The 19,158-nt window shown below is 42.5% G+C and overlaps 1 protein-coding gene across 1 annotated transcript in view; it reads right to left on the bottom strand.

Moving 5' to 3' along the window:
• Nucleotides 1-8,803: 8,803 nt before the first annotated feature.
• LOC147418390 (Protein kinase superfamily protein) overlaps nucleotides 8,804-19,158 on the bottom strand; it is a 76,261-nt gene continuing 65,906 nt past the window's right edge. Inside the window, exon 18 of the mRNA XM_086507282.1 lies at nucleotides 8,804-9,187. Within this exon, the coding sequence (XP_086363408.1) occupies nucleotides 9,114-9,187 (74 nt within the window). The 3' untranslated portion in view covers nucleotides 8,804-9,113. The remainder of the gene's footprint in view (nucleotides 9,188-19,158) is intronic.

A 19,158-nucleotide genomic window follows, 5' to 3' on the forward strand; every position in this document is an offset into this window, starting at 1 on the left:
AGATTCTTAGAAGAGCTTGGATTCAAACCAAACAATTGTGTCTTGTACAGTGATAGCCAAAGCGCTATCCATCTTGCGAAGAACTCAGCCTTTCATTCAAGGACAAAGCACATTGAGATGAGATATCACTTCATACGCACTCTTTTGGAAGAGGGACAACTAAATCTAGGAAAGGTGCATACAAGTGAAAATCCTGCAGACATGTTTACAAAGGTGGTCAACAAGGAGAATTTGAGCTTTTGCTCATCTTCAATCGGCATTCAAGGATCAGAAGCCAGAATGGAAAGCAGTCACAGTTTTGGTTTGGAGATCAGTCTCCAAGTGGGAGATTGTTAAGTATGGAGCCTGATTTATCCTTGTAATTTTCTGTGGTAAAAGCGCACATTTGTAAGGCCCCCATTATGAGGAGAAGCCATCGTGTGTGAAGGAAAATCACTCACCGGAAACCAAAATTTTCACGGCCAAAAATCAGGGGCAACTTTAGGGGCCTCGGGGGCGGAAGCCCTCGAGACTTTTTTTTTCCTCGCCGGAATATTATGGCCACAAGACGGCCGGAAAGTGGTCGGAAAACAACCGTCGGTTGGCCGGTAGTCAATGGCCGGTGGCCGGTGGTCGGAAGTCAATGGCCGGTGGCCGAATTCAAAAGCAGATTTGTCTACACAAGGGCGGCCACACATGGGCGGATTGGAGGGTCCGATTTGGACTTATTCCCACAAGGGCGGCTACACATGGCTGCCTCTCATAAGAGAGAGCAACCCTTTTGGCCTATAAAAGGAGGCCATTTCTACACATGTTTCATAGTGTGAAGTTGATGCAACAAGGTGAGTGTGAGGTGGTGAGAGTGAAGCAAGGCGGGAGCTCCATTAAGGGTATAATCCCTTTGTAAACTACTTCTTGTTTTGAAGTACTAAAGCCATTGAGTGGCTGCTTTCCCGTGGACGTAGCCCACATTGGGTGAACCACGTATATCGTGTGTACTCGTGTGTGCAGAAAGTGGTTTCACTTTCTACCACGGAAGCAGAGTATGTAGCAATGACGGAGGCAAGCAAAGAAATTCTGTGGCTTCACAGATTCTTAGAAGAGCTTGGATTCAAACCAGACAATTGTGTCTTGTACAGTGATAGCCAAAGCGCTATCCATCTTGCGAAGAACTCAGCCTTTCATTCAAGGACAAAGCACATTGAGATGAGATATCACTTCATACGCACTCTTTTGGAAGAGGGACAGCTAAAGCTAGGAAAGGTGCATACAAGTGAAAATCCTGCAGACATGTTTACAAAGGTGGTCAACAAGGAGAATTTGAGCTTTTGCTCATCTTCAATCGGCATTCAAGGATAAGAAGCCAGAATGGAAAGCAGTCACAGTTTTGGTTTGGAGATCAGTCTCCAAGTGGGAGATTGTTAAGTATGGAGCCTAATTTACCCTTGTAATTTTCTGTGGTAAAAGCGCACATTTGTAAGGCCCCCATTATGAGGAGAAGCCATCGTGCGTGAACGAAAATCACTCACCGGAAACCAAAATTTTCACTGGCAAGAATCAGGGGTATATCAGGAATATTCCTTTTCGCCGGAATATTATGGCCGGACGGCAGCCGGAAAGTGGTCGGAAAACAACCGGTCGGTTGGCCGGTGGCCGGTAGTCAATGGCCGATGGCCGGTGGTCGGAAGTCAATGGCCGGTGGCCGGTGGTCGAAAGTCAATGGCCGGTGGCCGATGGCCGAATTCAATGGCCGGTGGCCGAATTCAAAAGCGGACTTGTCTTCTCAAGGGCGGCCACACATGAGCGGATTGGAGGGTTCGATTTGGACTTATTCGCACAAGGGCGGCTACACATGGCTGTCTCTCATTAGAGAGGGCAGCCCTTTTGGCCTATAAAAGGAGGCCATTTCTACACACATTTTATATAGTGTGAAGTTGATGCAACAAGGTGAGTGTGAGGTGGTGAGAGTGAAGCAAGGCGGGAGCTCCATTAAGGGTATAATCCCTTTGTAAACTACTTCTTGTTTTGAAGTATTAAAGCCATTGAGTGGCTGCTTTCCCGTGGACGTAGCCCACATTGGGTGAACCACGTATATCGTGTGTACTCTCTCTCTCTCTCTCTCTCTCTCTCTCTACACTATAATCTCGTGTATATAAATTTGTCTCTCTCCATTAAGTAATCTACTCAATTATCTATTTAGCTACGTCTTATTTCCTAACAGTTTACATTGATGATTAGTGGAGGGAGCTTGGTGCTCTTGCTATAGCCACCATTCGCATATACCTTGGTGAGGCTATTTTCTTTGCAATTACGGGTAAGACCATTGCAAAAGAATTATGGAAGTTGTTATGCTCTTGGGATGGCACTAGTGTATCGAACAAAGTTTTTCTTATGAAGAAGCTCATGTATTTGAACATGAAAGAGGGAAACAGTGTCGGTTCACACTTAAATGAGTTCAACAACTTATTTTCGTAGCTTACACCTAAGAAACTCAATTTTGATGATGAAATGAAAACAATTTTCTTGCTATGCTCTTTGTTATTGTCATGAAACATGTTAAACACTACCATTAGTAACTCCATCCCCAAGGACAAGCTCGTTTTCAGTAAAGTTACTAGTGCTTCTCGATGAAGGTTGGTGACTCGTATCAACGTGACATTTGTGGCATTGGATGTGAAGCTATGTATGCATAACGGCATTGAATTTATGCTTCGAGATTTCAGACTTGTGCCAAAGTTGACTAAGAGCTTAATGCTAGTAGGTCAGCTTGATGATTTGAGCTATACTATAAATTTTGTCAATGGCTCCTAGATGATTTGCAAGGAGAATTTGGTCATTTTAATAGGCCAAAAATATGGCACATTGTACTCTTTGTATGTCTTTTCTGTGAAAGAGAATTCCATTTATGTCGACGAGCTAGATTCTACTTAGTTGTGGCATATATGGCTTCGTCATATGAGTCAGAAAGGAATCAAACAACTTCAACATTTGGGCTACCTCCTTGTCTTCTATTATTTTACTATTAGTTTGTGTGAGCATTGTATTTATAGCAAATAAACTAGGGTTACCACTTCTCCATTAAATATAGAGTTAGGAAATTCTCTAGACTTGGTACATAGTGATCTATGTGGGCTAGGGGGGCATTCTATTTCGTAACATTCATAGATGACTCTACTCGAAAGGTGTGGGTCTACCTCTTGACGAGGAAAGAGTCATAGCAATGGTCTAGAACCAATCAGGCAAGAAACTGACAACATGTCAAAGTACGTCTCCACTAAGTTCAAGAATATCTATAGCAAAAGAGGCATTAGATGACAACTTATACGCCTTCTCACAATGATATTATTGAGCGTATGAATAGAACAATCCACGAGAGAATTAGAGCCATGTTGTTTATGAGACAAACTTATCTCCAAAATTTTAGGGAGAGGCTGTTATGATAGCAATTTCATTATCAAATGTTTTCCTAGTACACCATTGAACTACAAGATTCCGTAGGGACTAGTAAGAAGTCAAACTATGACAGATCGTGTATTTGGGTGTAAGGTATTCTCACATGTCCTTAAAGAGCTACGTAAAAAGCTAGATCCCAAATCACACAAATACATCTTCATTGGATGTGGTGTAGATAGAGAGATGCTGCATCCGGAATCTAGAAAAGTCATTTATACCTCACAAGTTATCTTCAAAGGGTTGAAGATGGACAACCAGCGAGTCATATAGATTGAGTATCACAAGGTCATATTTGAGGATGTAGCCTCAAATGAGATAAACAAACAACTCAGTCTACTACTGACGTTCTTACCAATAGTGATGCTCCAGTCAGGAGATGAGAAGATCTGCATGAGTCTTTTGTGTTCCATAGCGTTTTCATCCACGATTAGACTAATTATTGGTTAATGATTGCAGACAACCTCTTTGCTTCCAAGAGGCTATCCCGATGGAAGATAGCATGAAGTGGGAGTAGGAAATGCAATCGGAGTACAACTCGATTAATAAAAAAACGAGACTTGGGAGCTGATAGAGTTGCCAAAAGGCAAATAAGCTTTGCCTTGCAAATGAGTGTATAAGAAGAAATACGCGGCATAAGATCTCAAGCGTATGTATAAGGCTAGATTGGTTGCTAAGGGATTCAAGCAAAAGGAAAGACGTAGGCTTTGATGATATTTTCTCTTTAGTAGTCAAGATGACTACATTGTGTCTTATGCTTAGACTATGTAGCCATTGAGGACATGGAACTTGTCAAATGGACGGGAAGACGACTTTCCTTCATGGGGATCTAGAAGAAGACATCGATTTAAAATAGCCACGGGATTTTGAAGTTGAACTTGACAAGTCTATGAGGGCATAACTGGTGTGTAGATTGCATAAGGCATTGTATGGCCTAAAGCAAACCTCAAGGCAGTGGTACCAAAAATTTGACAAGTACATGTAGTCCCAAGGTTTTGTACAGAGCCAAGAATATCACTGCCTGTATACCCAGAAGTTGAACGATGTTTCACTTATCATCTTGATACTATATATTGATGAAATGCTCATTGCTGAGCAGTCTAAAGACGAGTTTGCAATCTTGAAGAAATCACGTAGCATGTAGTTTGCTATTAAGGATTTGGGAGATGCAAGTCACTTTCTTGGTATGCATATCAAGAGGGATATGAAACGTGGAATATTGGAGCTATCTTAGGAAACGTATATCCACCACATATCCACAAGATCTTGCAACATTTTAATATGCACGGGAAAAAAGCTACATTGAGTATCCCAATGCAAGGATATGAAAAACTTTGCAAGAATGATGCTCCCAAATCTAATGCCGAGAAAGCAAAAATGGCCAAGGTGCCATATTCTTCAAGAGTAGGCAATCTTATGTACCCCAGGATAGCCACCAGACCATGGGTTGCATTTTCAGTGAGAATGATTAGTAAATTTATGGAAAATCCTAGCAGGAAGCACTGGGAAGCAGGAAGCATATTTTGAGATACCTTAAGGGTACAACAAGGAAGTGCTTATGCTTTGGGAAGAATGATGTATCCATAGTGGGTTACACTGATGCAAACTATGCGGGTTGTGTGGATAGTCAAAAATCTACGCATGGCCATGTATTCTTATTTGTTGGAGCCCCCATGTCATGGTATGAAGGTAGAGTATGCTACAATTTTTGGTGGTAGCAAGGAAGTTGTATGCTTAGCTCGTCTAGTGGGACACCTTGGCATTTTTGGAAATACCTCTTGGAGGCACATGCTATTTAGTATCTCTTTATTGCCTTGATGTAATAGCTTATAGTCGCTTTGCATTTGACTATTTTCCAAGAAGGCCAAACTACAATAGTGGAAAAAAGGACACAAAAAACATTGCATTTGTGACTTTGTATGTCACTTCAAATTGGAAAATTACCTTTGCTTCGCACTTTTATGAAATAATTAAAAGCTTGTTTTCAACACGATATTTATCTCATTCTAGCTAAGTACACATTTCAAATTCATTTTGATGGCAATAGTGCACACGTGCAAAGCCTAACCTTTTGAAGTGCTAGCAAAGCAATTGTACCCTTCAAGCATCAAACATGTCTCTAAAAACTGCTTCCAAGTGTGGGAAGTACTCTTCATATGGATTTTACATGCCACGGATGACAAAAACTAGATTTGATTCACTCTATTTGATAGGCCATGTTGTGTTTATCTAACACCATCACGCGCTTGGTGTCCTTGTGTGTTAGGAGCATATTGATGATGTTGCACTATGGTTACAAAAACTATACATTGACATGTTTTTTACAGTAATGTTGTGCACATATGGTTATACGAATTACACATTGACATGTTTTTCTATAGTAATGTTGTGCACATATGGAAAGGTCGGCTTCTTAGTAAAGTCATTGTGTTCCTCACGCCATAGACATGTCCCTAGCCACTTAACTCAGATATGAGACGTAAACTTTTACACAAATTTTAGGCGTGCCATGTTCAATCTCTTTCTTGTGTTACTAGTTGTAGACATTGGACTATTACTCATAAGTATTGACTATTGAAATGCAATTTGATCGATTGGTATTGACTGTGGAATGTAATTTGAAGATGAGCCGATCAAATCATCTTAAAGACACTTTCCTATAGTCGTAGACATTGGACTATTACTCACAAGAAGTATTGACTATTGGAATGCAATTTGATCGACTGGTAGTTGGTTGTGCCATTATATACTATTTTGGAAATTCAATAATGCCGACATTATTTTAGTGTGGAATCATGGTCATACATAAAGAGCTTTGTGGTGCTTACCGCATAATATTTGACACTTTAGAGTGGATTGTGAATGGGCAATCTCCACAATGATCAAACTACCTAGACATGAGAGAGAGGAATGAGAATCAATAGGAACACAAAACTACTTGAATTTCATAATTGAGGATTACTAAAGATAAATTGGTTCACTCTGCAAGTAGGCTCGAACCTCCCAAATACCCTCAAGCAAACTTGACTTGCATTGTAGCCAATCAAATCAATCTCAATTGCGATCACAATCACAATTAGAGCCTCGCCCAAATGGGTGTTAAATGTCTTCGGAAATGGACAATAAACTTGGGAGCTTGTTTCTTGTCCCATCTTGTAAGAAGGTCATTGGCGTGAAGTGATTTTCAAAATCAAGTTTCATTTTGATGGTGCTTTGAGCAAGTAAAAGGCTTTCCTTGTGCTCAAGATAACCCTCAACACAAAGGTAATGACTTTGATGAGTCTTTCGCTCCTATTGCATGATTCACTATTATATGTCTTCTGTTTGCACATGTTGGACATATAGATGGCTTGTTTGTGAGGTAGACATAGAATCTATTTTTAAGAATGGTAACTTGAAGAAGGAAGTATATGATGAACATCCCCTGGTTTTGTCATTGTTAATTATTGGCAACATGTCTATTTGTTGAAGAAGGCATTATATGGACTTAAACAAGCACTAACGTCTTCTTATTGCAAATAAAGGACACACAAAAGGCTTGTTTATTAGGTAGACGTGAAATCTACTTTTAGGAATGGCAACTTGAAGAAGGAAGTGTATGATGAAAAACTCCTGTTTTTGTATTTGATGATTATAAGAAACACATCATTATATGGACTTAAGCCAACACTTGAGGCTTGATATCAAAAGACAAACGCCAAAGTCATCTACTTGGGTTTTCAACGTTCTCATGCCAATGCGTATCTAATGTGGTGCTCAACAATCATAACACTTGCCTCGTTCTCTTGTGTGCAAATTCTCTTATGGTCAGAAGCTCAAATGCAAATCTTGTTGGTTGGGTGAAAACCCAACTGAGGTAGCCTCATGTGTTATAAGAAATATATTCAAGAATTGCCACAAAAATATTTGTTTGGGAAATAGTTCTCCCATTAATTGTTCTATGATTCTCAACTCTCTAAGGATGGTAAAATAATTTACTTGATACTCGCGACTACACGCAACCCTTATTGGTTCTCTACTATATTTGCTTAGCACACTTGTTGATATCAGCTACGACATGAGTATCTTGAAACAGCTTTCTAATCTACCACACCTCTCATTAGCAAAAAATTAATTGAGTACTTTTATATCTTTAGGTACTATCGACTATCACATCCTCTTATCGTATGAAGATATTCTTGTTGGTTAGGGCCGAGCTGGATGTATTGGCACACACATATCTATCTCCAGTATAAGCTTTCCTTTCTGTAATGCATTTTTGTCATGGAACGGATAAACATCAGACACTAATTCCTCCTTCCTCTACACTGACACCGAGTAGAGGGCCACGGCTATAAGATTGCCACTATCCATAGACTCTCTATCTATCCAACAAAGCCTTTCGATGGTTTTTTAATAGTCACTAATTGCGAAGCCATCACCATTTTGTTAACTGCCAAGGGCACTGACGCACGACGAGATACAAGAACAATACCACAAACCCTTTTTGGCTTCAATAGATTAGAATGTAATGCTATTGTACCTTAATCTCATACTATCAAGTTCTCATCGTGTTGTTGCTTTAGCACTCGTATGGTATTACATATAGCGGTTCAGTATCATTTCTATTTGGATTACATTGAAGGAGATTATACCAGTCTATTCTAGTTTTGCTCCTTCTCAATACAAACTATTCACATGGACTCTCCAAAGAGGTGTCTTCATATCAAGAATAGAAATAAGGGGGGAAAAAGAATTTAGATAAGGGCAGATGATCCCTCATATAACTACTAGAGCACATGCCCTTGGAGGGTTCAACAATGTGAGTACAAGATAGGAAATGACCATCTTGAAGTACAGAGGATATCGATAAAAGGTATTGCCACGTATGCAATGTCTATCATGTACTAGTGCATTTTTCGCCTTCGTGCTCCTACAAGTCACCCCGTGTTTGCTTAAAATTGCATCAATCCTAGCTTTTAACAGTATGCGACGTGATTATCCATACAATCCGACATTCCAACTAAAAGCTTACAAGTTGCTACTCTTTTACCCAATTTCAATGCTTGAAAAGCAACAAACTTTATCACAAATTGTTTAACTACTAGAGCACATGCCCTTGGAGGGTTCAACAATGTGAGTACAAGATAGGAAATGACCATCTTGAAGTAGAGAGGATATGGATAAAAGGTACTGCCACGTATGCAATGTCTATCATGTACTAGTGCATTTTTCGCCCTCATGCTCCTACAAGTCACCCCGTGTTGCTTAAAATTGCATCAATCCTAGCTTTTAACAGTATGAGGCGTCATTCTCCATACAATCCGACATTCCAACTAAAAGCTTTCAAGTTGCTACTCTTTTACCCAATTTCAATGCTTGAAAAGCAACAAACTTTATCACAAATTGTTTTCATTGAAATGTTTGCAGCTTGCTCAGGAGAACTTTTAGTTAATAATGATAATGGTATTTTTATTGTAGGTGGAAGAGCACCAAGCATTGACCTCAATGTGAAGATAGGTCAAGCTTCCACCACATAGAAAGAAAAAATGTATTCTTTTGATTAAGCTTTACACAATTGAAGCCTTTTGGTTTCTTGCTATCGACGTAGTGTCGGTTAGCAAAAAAAATGGGTTAGCGAAAAAAGCAATCACCATATAATGTGAAGTCGCACCATTTTACATATGGTACATTTGAATACATGATTAAATCATTTTCTCAAACTTATCCAATCGTTGAATTCTCCTCATGGCAAGGATGAAGAGCAGCATAAAAACACCTGCACCCACCATAAACAAGACATTTATAAAAGGTTACTACATCTAGCCTTACCTTGGAAGCAGTCAATAAGTCCTATCAATAAATCTTGACTTTCAGGCAGATGTTGCATAGTTACCAGGAACGGAAAATCAAAACGCGGAACAAGAAACGGAAACATGCATGAATTACTATTCCACGTTACGGACACTCGTGTCTAAACACTGAATGGGTATTCCGAATGGGAAGTTGGAATAGTAACGAGGAACGGAAGCCTGAAAACGGCCATTTTTTGTAACTATGATATGCTGTCCCTTTTTTCCTACAACAGGACGTCCACGATCTTGATGTCTTACCATAAGATCAAACTCCCTTTGTGGTTGTAGTTCTCTTTGTTCTTCTTCCTTGGTTGTAAAAGATATTTTTCTACCCCTAGAGTTACAACTCCGTCCCTCCACCCTCCCATGTACTGCTATCTTGTACCTTCCTTCTTTTTTTGAAAAGGCAGAGGCACACTCATGTATACCGAACCTCGATCTGTTTACAGAGGCTAATTTTGGCCTCTAGTAAACGTTAATCTCTCTCTCTCTCTCTCTCTTTTTCTTCTGTGTTTGTGTGTGTGAGGAAGCCGGAGAGGGAGGAGCATTACATTTGCAATGTATGGTGCATTATGATACTCAGGGGAGATACTACCGCTTGTTTCAGAAGCGCTTTGAACCCCTACAGAGAGTGATGCATTTTGAGGACCAAAGATGATTGGGGTTCTCTCTTAGAGCTCCACAGACGCTGAGCAGCCATCCTGCGGGAAAAGAGCCCCACCAGCCACTTCCAGCGAGGCAGAACACTGTTACCAACTTTTTTGTCGCATGCATGAATACAGGCAGTGCTGCTGACACCACTATTCCATCGTTGACTCCGACACAAACACATCATTGGGGGCCTTCACTTCAAGAGGTGTTCCCTTGGATAGAGCAATAGCGCTCACCCAAGCGAGACAACCACACCCATCCATGAGGAGACTCAAGATGTCCACGTCACAGACAGATCAAAGTGATCATTGAGTGCCACCGAAGGGGGATGCCACATCTTATAAACACATACCTACATCTTTCCATGAGGAAGACACTTCATGGACTATGGATGTAATTTGTAGATAAGTAGCTCATTTCAACCTTTAAATTTAGGCTTACTTTTCTGTCTCTGTCAGACCAGAGATTTCCTTTATTGTATGTACTGCTTTGGTCTCACAGGCCACATTAACCTTTTGTAGACGCTTATATACTCTCTCTCTCTCTCTCTCTCTCTCTCTCTCTCTCTCTCTCATACACACACACACACACACACACACACAAACACACACACACACGCACACACGAACTTGGTTTACCCCTGTTAAGCTTGAACTCACATGCTGGCTAATGCTAAACTTTTTACCCGCCCTGACCTAATTGCTTGCCTGGATATGACTGCCTCGATGGAGCTGATGAGTATACTGTTGTATATGATTAACATAACCAATGTGGAGGTTTGCCTTACATTTGTTACTGCACTTGCTTGTGCCGCTCTTATTGGAGCTGAGGGTTATATTTTCTTAAGGATGATTTTACCTGCTTATGCTAGACATAATCTTGCTAATGGTTTTATGGTTGTAATGGTGTTTTCCACAAGTTTGGACCTGATACTTCCCTTTGTGATGAATCTGGCTTATGTTGAGCATAAGGAAGGGGATAGTTTTATTGTTTTCTGTGCAATTACTATCTTTCTCCTCCATATTAGGACCTGTAATGTGATGGAGGGCCTTTTCTCTTCTCTATGCCATGATATAATGGATCTGATATTTTCAACTAATGGTTTTTACCAAGTGGGACCCTCCCCCTTGGGTGGTTTACCGGATGCTTGGACAATAATTAATGGCTTTAATACTTTTCCCAATACCGGGTCCTTCCCTGTTGCTACCTTAGTCTTTCTCTTGCCCCATTCACTTTTTATATGACTCTCGAGATGTCTCGCCTCTCTCTGATTTGTCGACGGGCCGGCTCGGTGTTTCTCTCCCCTTGTGTGGCTTGTGCTATTGCCTCCCGCCATCGCCTGGTGTACCTGGATGACGTATCTGCTTGCGGAAGGGCAGTAGGGGCTGGTGAAGATGACTCTCTCTCTCTCTCTCTCTCTCTCTCTCTCTCTCTCTCTCTCTCTCTCTCCCCCCCCCCAAACAAAAGAAAACAGAAAAAAAGAGGCTGATTCTATTACTTGAAAGTCCCCCAGAACGCCCAAATGGTGCAGATCAAAAACTTGAGCTACCAAAAGCCACTAGCGCTGAAGATGACCATAAGCAACTGCAAGAGCTCGGCGTCCCACCAACTGGTAAAATCTGACAGGAGAGGTAATGGATGACCAAAAAAGAGAAAGCAGTCGGTGACGAAGATGAGGGGGAAGAGACAACTCACATCACCAAGAAACTGCAGGAAGATGTCACGAGATGGGTAGCAAAGCGTTGCACTAGAGCTGGCAAGGAGTTGTCAGCCAGAATAGAGAGCAGTCCACTTGCTCAAGGTGGCTCCTAAAGACCAAAGCTGGTATGCGGCACTGTACGAGGCTTTGAAGACCACCACCAGGCAGCCACCTGTTGTAGAACCTTGGTAGAGCGAGCTGAGAATAGAGCAGCGAGCCAACAACCAAACCAACCAACGAAAGGAGCCACGACAAACCACCTAAGCCAAAATAACAAGACCCCAAAAACCCCAACAAGAAAAGGAGGAAAAGAAACAGAAACAAAATCAACAGAAACAAAAAAGCAAGTAAAACGTACTCTAAAGACATATTGTACCCATACACGTACACACTCGCACGCAAGAACTCAAGCACCCTCCCGAAAGCAAGCCATCAAAGTACATCAAAACAAAAACACCATGCAAAAAATTTGCATAACTCACACACACAGCATGCATATATGCACACATCCACACAGACACAAAAGAAAAGACAAACAACAAACAAGCAAATCATGGAAAGGGGAAAGCAACAATAGATGCAGAAAGAGGCCAAACCAAGGAGCTTGCGAGCATCCCTGGACCAGCAAAATCAACACAGGAAAGAAATGCCTGAACAATTGTTAGAAAGTTTGCAGCACCAGGTGGATATCAGTGGTGTGGGAGGCGAGGTTGAGCTACCAACCTTTTCTTGGCAGAAACAATGATCCCGACCGGCTCCATATTGGTGAAGGAGAAGCAACACCAAGAGGTTGGAGAGCAAGGCCAAGATTCTGCACCAAGCGAAGAGGGAGATGGGCACGAACTTGATTCTGCAGAGGCCAGTGGGCAACGCAGAGTCGAGACCAGCAGAGGGCAGCGTTGCATGGCAGGAGACGTCGCAAGGCTGGAGGCAGGATCTGCAAAGGGTAGACGAGGTGCAGAGCAGAGTTCAGCAGGCACATGCAGTAGAGCAGTGGTGGGATCGGCAAAGGAGCGCGCGGCATCCTCACATCAGCTCGAGATTGAGACTGGCAGATTCACAGGGATACCAGAAGATAGCAGGATATGCCGCTTATGTCATCTAGAGCCAGAGACAGAGTTACATTACATATGTCATTGCGCAGTGTTCGATGAGATACGAGGCAGTTTTCATTGTCTATTCAGAGAGGGTTTTGGGCCTCTATCTTAGGGTCATGACCTATGAGGATCAGAGATGTCTTGGACTGTATCTACTTGAGTTACACAGGCACAGAGATACTTTACTGGACCCCCAGATGAGCAGCCAGAGGAGCAGATACCATTGCAGAGCTTTGCCCGCACTCAATACTACCGCTACTGGCATTCTCATAGACCGAGCATTGGAGCTAGGGAGATCTAGACGCCCGCGATTGAGGAGAGGAGCTAGACAACATCGACAGAGACTACAACAAAGGATTCGAGCCATACTCTCTCGATGTCCAGAGTGCAAATGAGGATGGATCTCCACCATATCTTCCCCCCTTCTTTCATTGTACTACACATTGTATTTTGTTTCAGTTCTTTTTGATTCCGGACATGGTATCAGATTCATTATGTTGTAAAGGCTTGGTCTCATAGGTCATTTTGGCCTTTTTGAAGACGTTAATATATCATTTTATTTCATTTCATTTCACTCCTCTCTCTCTCTCTCTCTCTCTCTCTCTCTCTCTCTCTCTCTCTCTCTCGCGCGCGCGCGCGCGCGCGCGCACGGCACAAAAAATGGTTGTATACTGTGTACAAAGAGACCTCAGGAAATGCTGAAAGGCGGCAGGCCTAACACCCAGAGGATGTACAAGACCAGAAGTAAAGTGTGAGGGTTATGTATACATCAAGGTGGCTTATATGAAGAACCACTGAAGAGGTGCGTGAGGCCATGTAATGCGACCATGGTCCAGACTACAAAGCATTCAAGATCTCAGTCATGTGTCCAAAGATGCCCTTGAGGAGCCCGCTAAAGTATCCCACTGGCTACGGAGAGTAAGCAGTAGCTCGGTCCAAATGTTGTCGAAGTGGGGAAGATTGTGAGCCCAGAATGTGAGCTCAATGAGCCTTCTACATGTGATTTTTGCTTGGTTTAGCAGAGGATTTTGGACACTACTTCTGTACATCTCGTCGTAGACCTACATTGAGCTACAAATTGCATATGCTAGCATTGGATTCATGCGTCGATCATGGTTATAGTTGTGTAGTAGTTGAGTGATATCCCACTTTGTTGTCATTTTGGCATGGTTTATGGTTGAAATTTTGATTGAGATTTTGCTCAATTTATAGGGAAGAGTGTGCCGGTTTTCTCCCAGGATTTCTTGCCATAGTTTTGGCTTCATCACCATACAGTTTTGTTGCATATGCGCTATTCATTGATACGACATCCATCAAGTGTGACAATTCAGAGTCGACAGTGACGACTCGTGAGAGACGAAGGTCTCGTAGTTGCCGATATATCCAATGTTGGCATTGTGGTCACACAGGGCACATTAGGCGTCATCATTTCAAACGTATGAGGCAGCGACGGAGATGCATGCGAGATACAAATGTGGTTTTGGCACATGCTAGAGAGTTGGCTTCATGTGCCAATGACAGTGACGCTACGTTTCCTTCTAGCGTTCCTCTTGCTTACATGTCTTTGAGAGGTGACTTCTTCCCGTTGGTTGCTAGACAACGATGTAGTTTTCCACGTCACACCACATCGTGAGTGGTTAAGCACTTTCTCTAGTGGGAGCTGTGTTTGTGTACACTTGGCCGATGGTTCAGCGTTTGACATTGAAGGTGCAAGAGATATTTGATTGTCATTGCCCAGAGGTGCATCCAATTCGCTACGACATCTGTGGTCTGTTCCTCAGCAGAGACAAAGTTTGATCTCAGTGAGACAGTTAGCAGATTGTGGGTGTCAAATACTGCTTAGAGAGAGGTCTTTCCAAATGCATTGCACATCACTAGTGATTGCCAAGGGAGCCCGCAATTGCTTGGTATATCCTATGCATGTATCTGAGGTACAAGACAATAGAGTCTCTGTTTTGTTGCTGGCATGTGTTGAGCAAGAGACGAGACATGTCTTCTTCACTGTGAGCTCTAGTATACTCAGGAGAGAGAGCATGTAGCTGTGTCGAACATGTCAGTAAGACTCTGTAGAGACAGAGGTGAAGCAATAGTGCTCTAGTGAGACACAACAGGTGTTATCGAAATATGTGCAGACCGAGGTCGAGCGGGTCTCCTCCCTAGAGACATAGACAGAGATGATGGACATGAAGTTCTTTGATATGCTCATGCTAGAGGTTGATGAGTCAATGCCAGGACACATGGTTCTATATATGAATGAGGGAGAGCTGGTCCTCCAAGACACATTCATACGTGACTTACTAGTAGTCTTGATCGTGCAGAGTATGCACATAGCATTGAGGAGGCTAGTACTATAGATCAGTGATGGGGACATGTACGCACCCCGAAGGGGATATCTGACTTAGTTAACTCCACTATTGGGGTGAAATAGGGTTGCCCATTGTCTCCTACTCTATTTGGTATGTATGTTGATGAGGTGTCTGAATACATTGATAGAGAGCGATAGAGGTGCTCAACTGGCAGGGACGTGGGTCCCATTGTTGTTATATGCTAATGATATTGTGTTGATCTCTGACTCGCCGCAGGGTATGCAACGACATTTGGATGCATTACACAGTTTTGCAGAGGATAGTCGATTGTCTTTTAAACCTTGGTAAAACCAAGGTTATGTGGTTAAAACCACACCACAGTGGTTCAGGAGATCAACACCCACTTTCACATATGGTCATGATACTGTGGAATATACAAATGCATACACGTACCTTGGGGTAGTCTTCACTCGGCCAAGGTTTTCTTTGGTGAGAGCAGCAGAGACTAGATTGACTAGAGCTTATGCGGCCTTGAGAGGCTTGGAGAGGATGTGTTCGCAAGTTCAATTCCAGAAACCTCGGACAAAGCTATGGCTCTTTGATACTTTAGTAGCCTCAGCTATGATGTATGGGGTTCAAGTATAGGGACCTTCTGTAGGCCAGGATGGTTGGAGACGTATGGAGAGGCCCTTGGTATCTATGATCTCTCGACTAATTAGAGCCAAGGCCTCCGTACCTCACGTTATCATTCGGGCAGAACTAGCTGCCCCCCCCCCCCCCCCCCCCCCCTTGGAGATTGAGGCGCTTACCAAATCAGTCTCCTTTGTGCACAGCCTATGGGATACTACTAGAGACAGATATGCTAGACTGGCCCTCGAGTCTTCTAGACAGTTAGCGCTACAGGGGGACAATTCATGCTGGTGCGCACAAATAGCATCATGGTTTGAGACGCATGGCTTCACCATGACAAGATGCCCCCTTTCTAGTACTCTCTCCAGGCATCCTCGCTGTCTCTTACATGGTGGAGATTACAAGACTCATTCGTCAGGACCTGATCCAGTTGGACACTAGGAGTACATGGATAGACCCGCCCCAGGAGTTGGGCACGAAGATGGCTCTCTATAGAGAGCATCTTCTCCACCTCACAGGAGATGGGTTTGTGATTCAACCCAGCTACATGGACACACATATCTCCCATGGTTTGCGTTGTGCCATTGGTCAGATACACACATCCTCACATCAGCTCGAGATTGAGACTGGTAGATTCAGAGGGATACCAGCAGACAGCAGGTTATGCCGCTTATGCGAAATAGAGCTAGAGACAGAGTTACATTACATATGTCATTGCACAGTGTACTATGAGATACGGGGCCGTTTCCACTGCCTATTCAGAGAGGGTTTCGGTCCTTTATCTAGGGTCATGAGTTATGAGGATTAGAAATGTCTTGGACTATATCTACTTGAGTTACACAGACATAGAGACACTTTATTGGGGAGAGCTAGAGAGAGAGTCTCAAAGACATATAACAGATTTCTTTTCACTAGATATGGGACAGCCAGAGGAGCAGCCACCACCGTAGAGCTCGGCTCAGACTCACTCGACCACTACTGGCACTCTTATCGACCGAGCACTAGAGCTATGGAGATCCAGACGGCCACGATTGAGGAGAGGAGCTACACAACATACGCGGAGATTACAGCAGAGAATTCGAGCTATACTCTCTCGACACTCAGAATGCAGATGAGGATGGATCATCACCATTTCTCCACCCCCCATTCTGTCATTGTTTCACATTCACATAGTTCCAGCTTGTAGCAGTAGTATTTTGTTCTAGTTTCTTTTGTACCCAGACATGGTATCAGATTCACTATTTTGTAACAAATTGGTCTCATAGGTCATTTTGGCCTTTTGAAGACGTTAATATAACATTTCATTTCATTTCATTACATTTAATTTCATTTCATTTCATCATCTCTCTCTCTCTCTCTCTCTCTCTCTCTCTCTCTCTCTCTCTCTCTCTCTCTCTCTCTCTCTCTCAGTGTTATTGATTATGTATTGATTGCATATGAGGCATCCCATATTGTAAGTAATTTTACAATTGGGAAGAGGTCACCCAATTCGGACCACACCCCAATCCATGTATTGCTACAAGTTTCCACTCAAAAAGCACAAAAACAGCCCCATGCCCGATCATGGACATACAAAATGCAAGTGGACAAGAAAAGAATGTATGCAAAACATCTAGACAATGCACTTGCTCATGTACCCATGCCATCACACATTGAACAAACATGGCCAATTTTCAAACAAGCTCTATGTGATGCCGTGGAACAAACAATGGGAAAAATGCATCGGCGAGGAAATCATGTTGAAGGGCTACCGCATAACCCATGGTTTGATGAAGAGTGCAAGTATGTCAAAAAACAATTGCGGACACTGTCAACGACGAACACGGAATGGGAAACTCTATCAAAAGACTACACAAATCTCAAGAGGCTGAAAAGAAGAAACTATGAGCTACGCACGGAGACACAAGCCATAGCCAACTTCAAGAAAAATCCCAAAAAGGAATGGCTGAAAATAAAAGGACGGAGACATGACATTATGGGGGACATAAGCTTAGATGACATGTACATGTATGTGGAACAACTATATGTGCATAATAATGCGGAAGAAATGCCACACATGCAAACCGATCTCCATGCCCAAGACCACTTTGATTCCGAAACGGTTAAAAAAGGCATACAGAAACTTGCAAATGGGAAAGCTCCGGACATACTACACTTCAACTCAGAAATGCTTAAATGGTCAGGTATGAGAGCCAGAGAGTGGATACATAGAATGCTAAACCAAGCGATTGTTCAAGGGCTACCCGAGGATTGGCAAAAGAACTGGATCAAAGCACTTTACAAAAAAGGGGATGTAAATCAGCCTACCAACTACCGTACCATTATGGTAGGATCTTGCATGGCAAAGCTTTTGGGAAGCATCTTAGAACAAAGCATAAGCACATGGGCAGAGACAAATGGAAAACGAGCAAAAGAACAAGCAGGTTTTCGACCAAAACATAGCACCATTGATCACCTTGTTTCACTCAGGGTATTAATGGAAGAGAGTCGGCTAGAGGGAAAAACATTATACTGTTGCTTTGTAGATTTCACTAAAGCCTTTGACACGGTCCCGAGAATGGGTATATGGAAAAGGATGGAATGCATAAAAGTATTGATGCATCTCAGGAGTGCGGTAGCACGTCTCTATGACAGAGTCATATGTCAACTAAAAACGCACGAAGGGCTGTCCAAAGCTTTCTCGAGCAACATGGGGGTCAAACAAGGATGCCCTCTCTCCCCTACTCTTTTTGGATTGTGCATTGATCAAATAGAAAGCTTCCTCCCTCAACTAGAAGGGGATGAACCAGCCATCGGGATGCTTACACTTCTCATGCTCATCTATGCAGACGATGTGGCTCTTTTCGCCCATGACATTACAGCTCTACAGAAATTGGTCGATGCGTTACATGCTTTTTGTGAAAATGTGGGTCTATCAATCAATGTAGACAAAACAAAGTTCATGATTGTAAAGACTCGTAAGATGGATATCCACGCCCCCCTCATGTATCAAGGGAAACAAATTGAGAAAGTCGACAGTTTCAAGTACTTGGGGATTGACATCCCGTGCAACTATGCTTGGGGACAATCCGCACATAATAGAATTGACATCGGCCATGCCAAGTACTATCAATTTGAAAACATGTGCACACAAAGGAGCATAAAAAGATGGGAGATAAAAGCGACCATTTTTGAGACATGCGTAGTGCAAGCCATCCTCTACGGAGGAAAAATCTGGAGAGCAAGCATTTCAGTCCACACATGGAATGAAATTGAAAAAATTCAAAAAAAGTTTCTATATCGACACATGGGGGTCAAAAAGACACCATACTCCGTGCTCTTGGAGACAGGACAAGCAAGACCACTAGAAATGAAAGCATTGCAAAAAATGTACACTATATCATGAAGGTCAAAGCGATGCCTACTACTCGAATCCCCCGCATTGCATGGGAAACAGGATGTGCGCAGCAAAAAGACAAAAAAAAGCAAATTTCTGTCATCGAGCCTCATACAGGACATTAAGAAATGGTTCG

Source organism: Adiantum capillus-veneris, chromosome 30 (genome assembly GCF_014529385.1).
Source record: "Adiantum capillus-veneris isolate H3 chromosome 30, ASM1452938v2, whole genome shotgun sequence".
Taxonomy (NCBI): Eukaryota; Viridiplantae; Streptophyta; class Polypodiopsida; order Polypodiales; family Pteridaceae; genus Adiantum; species Adiantum capillus-veneris.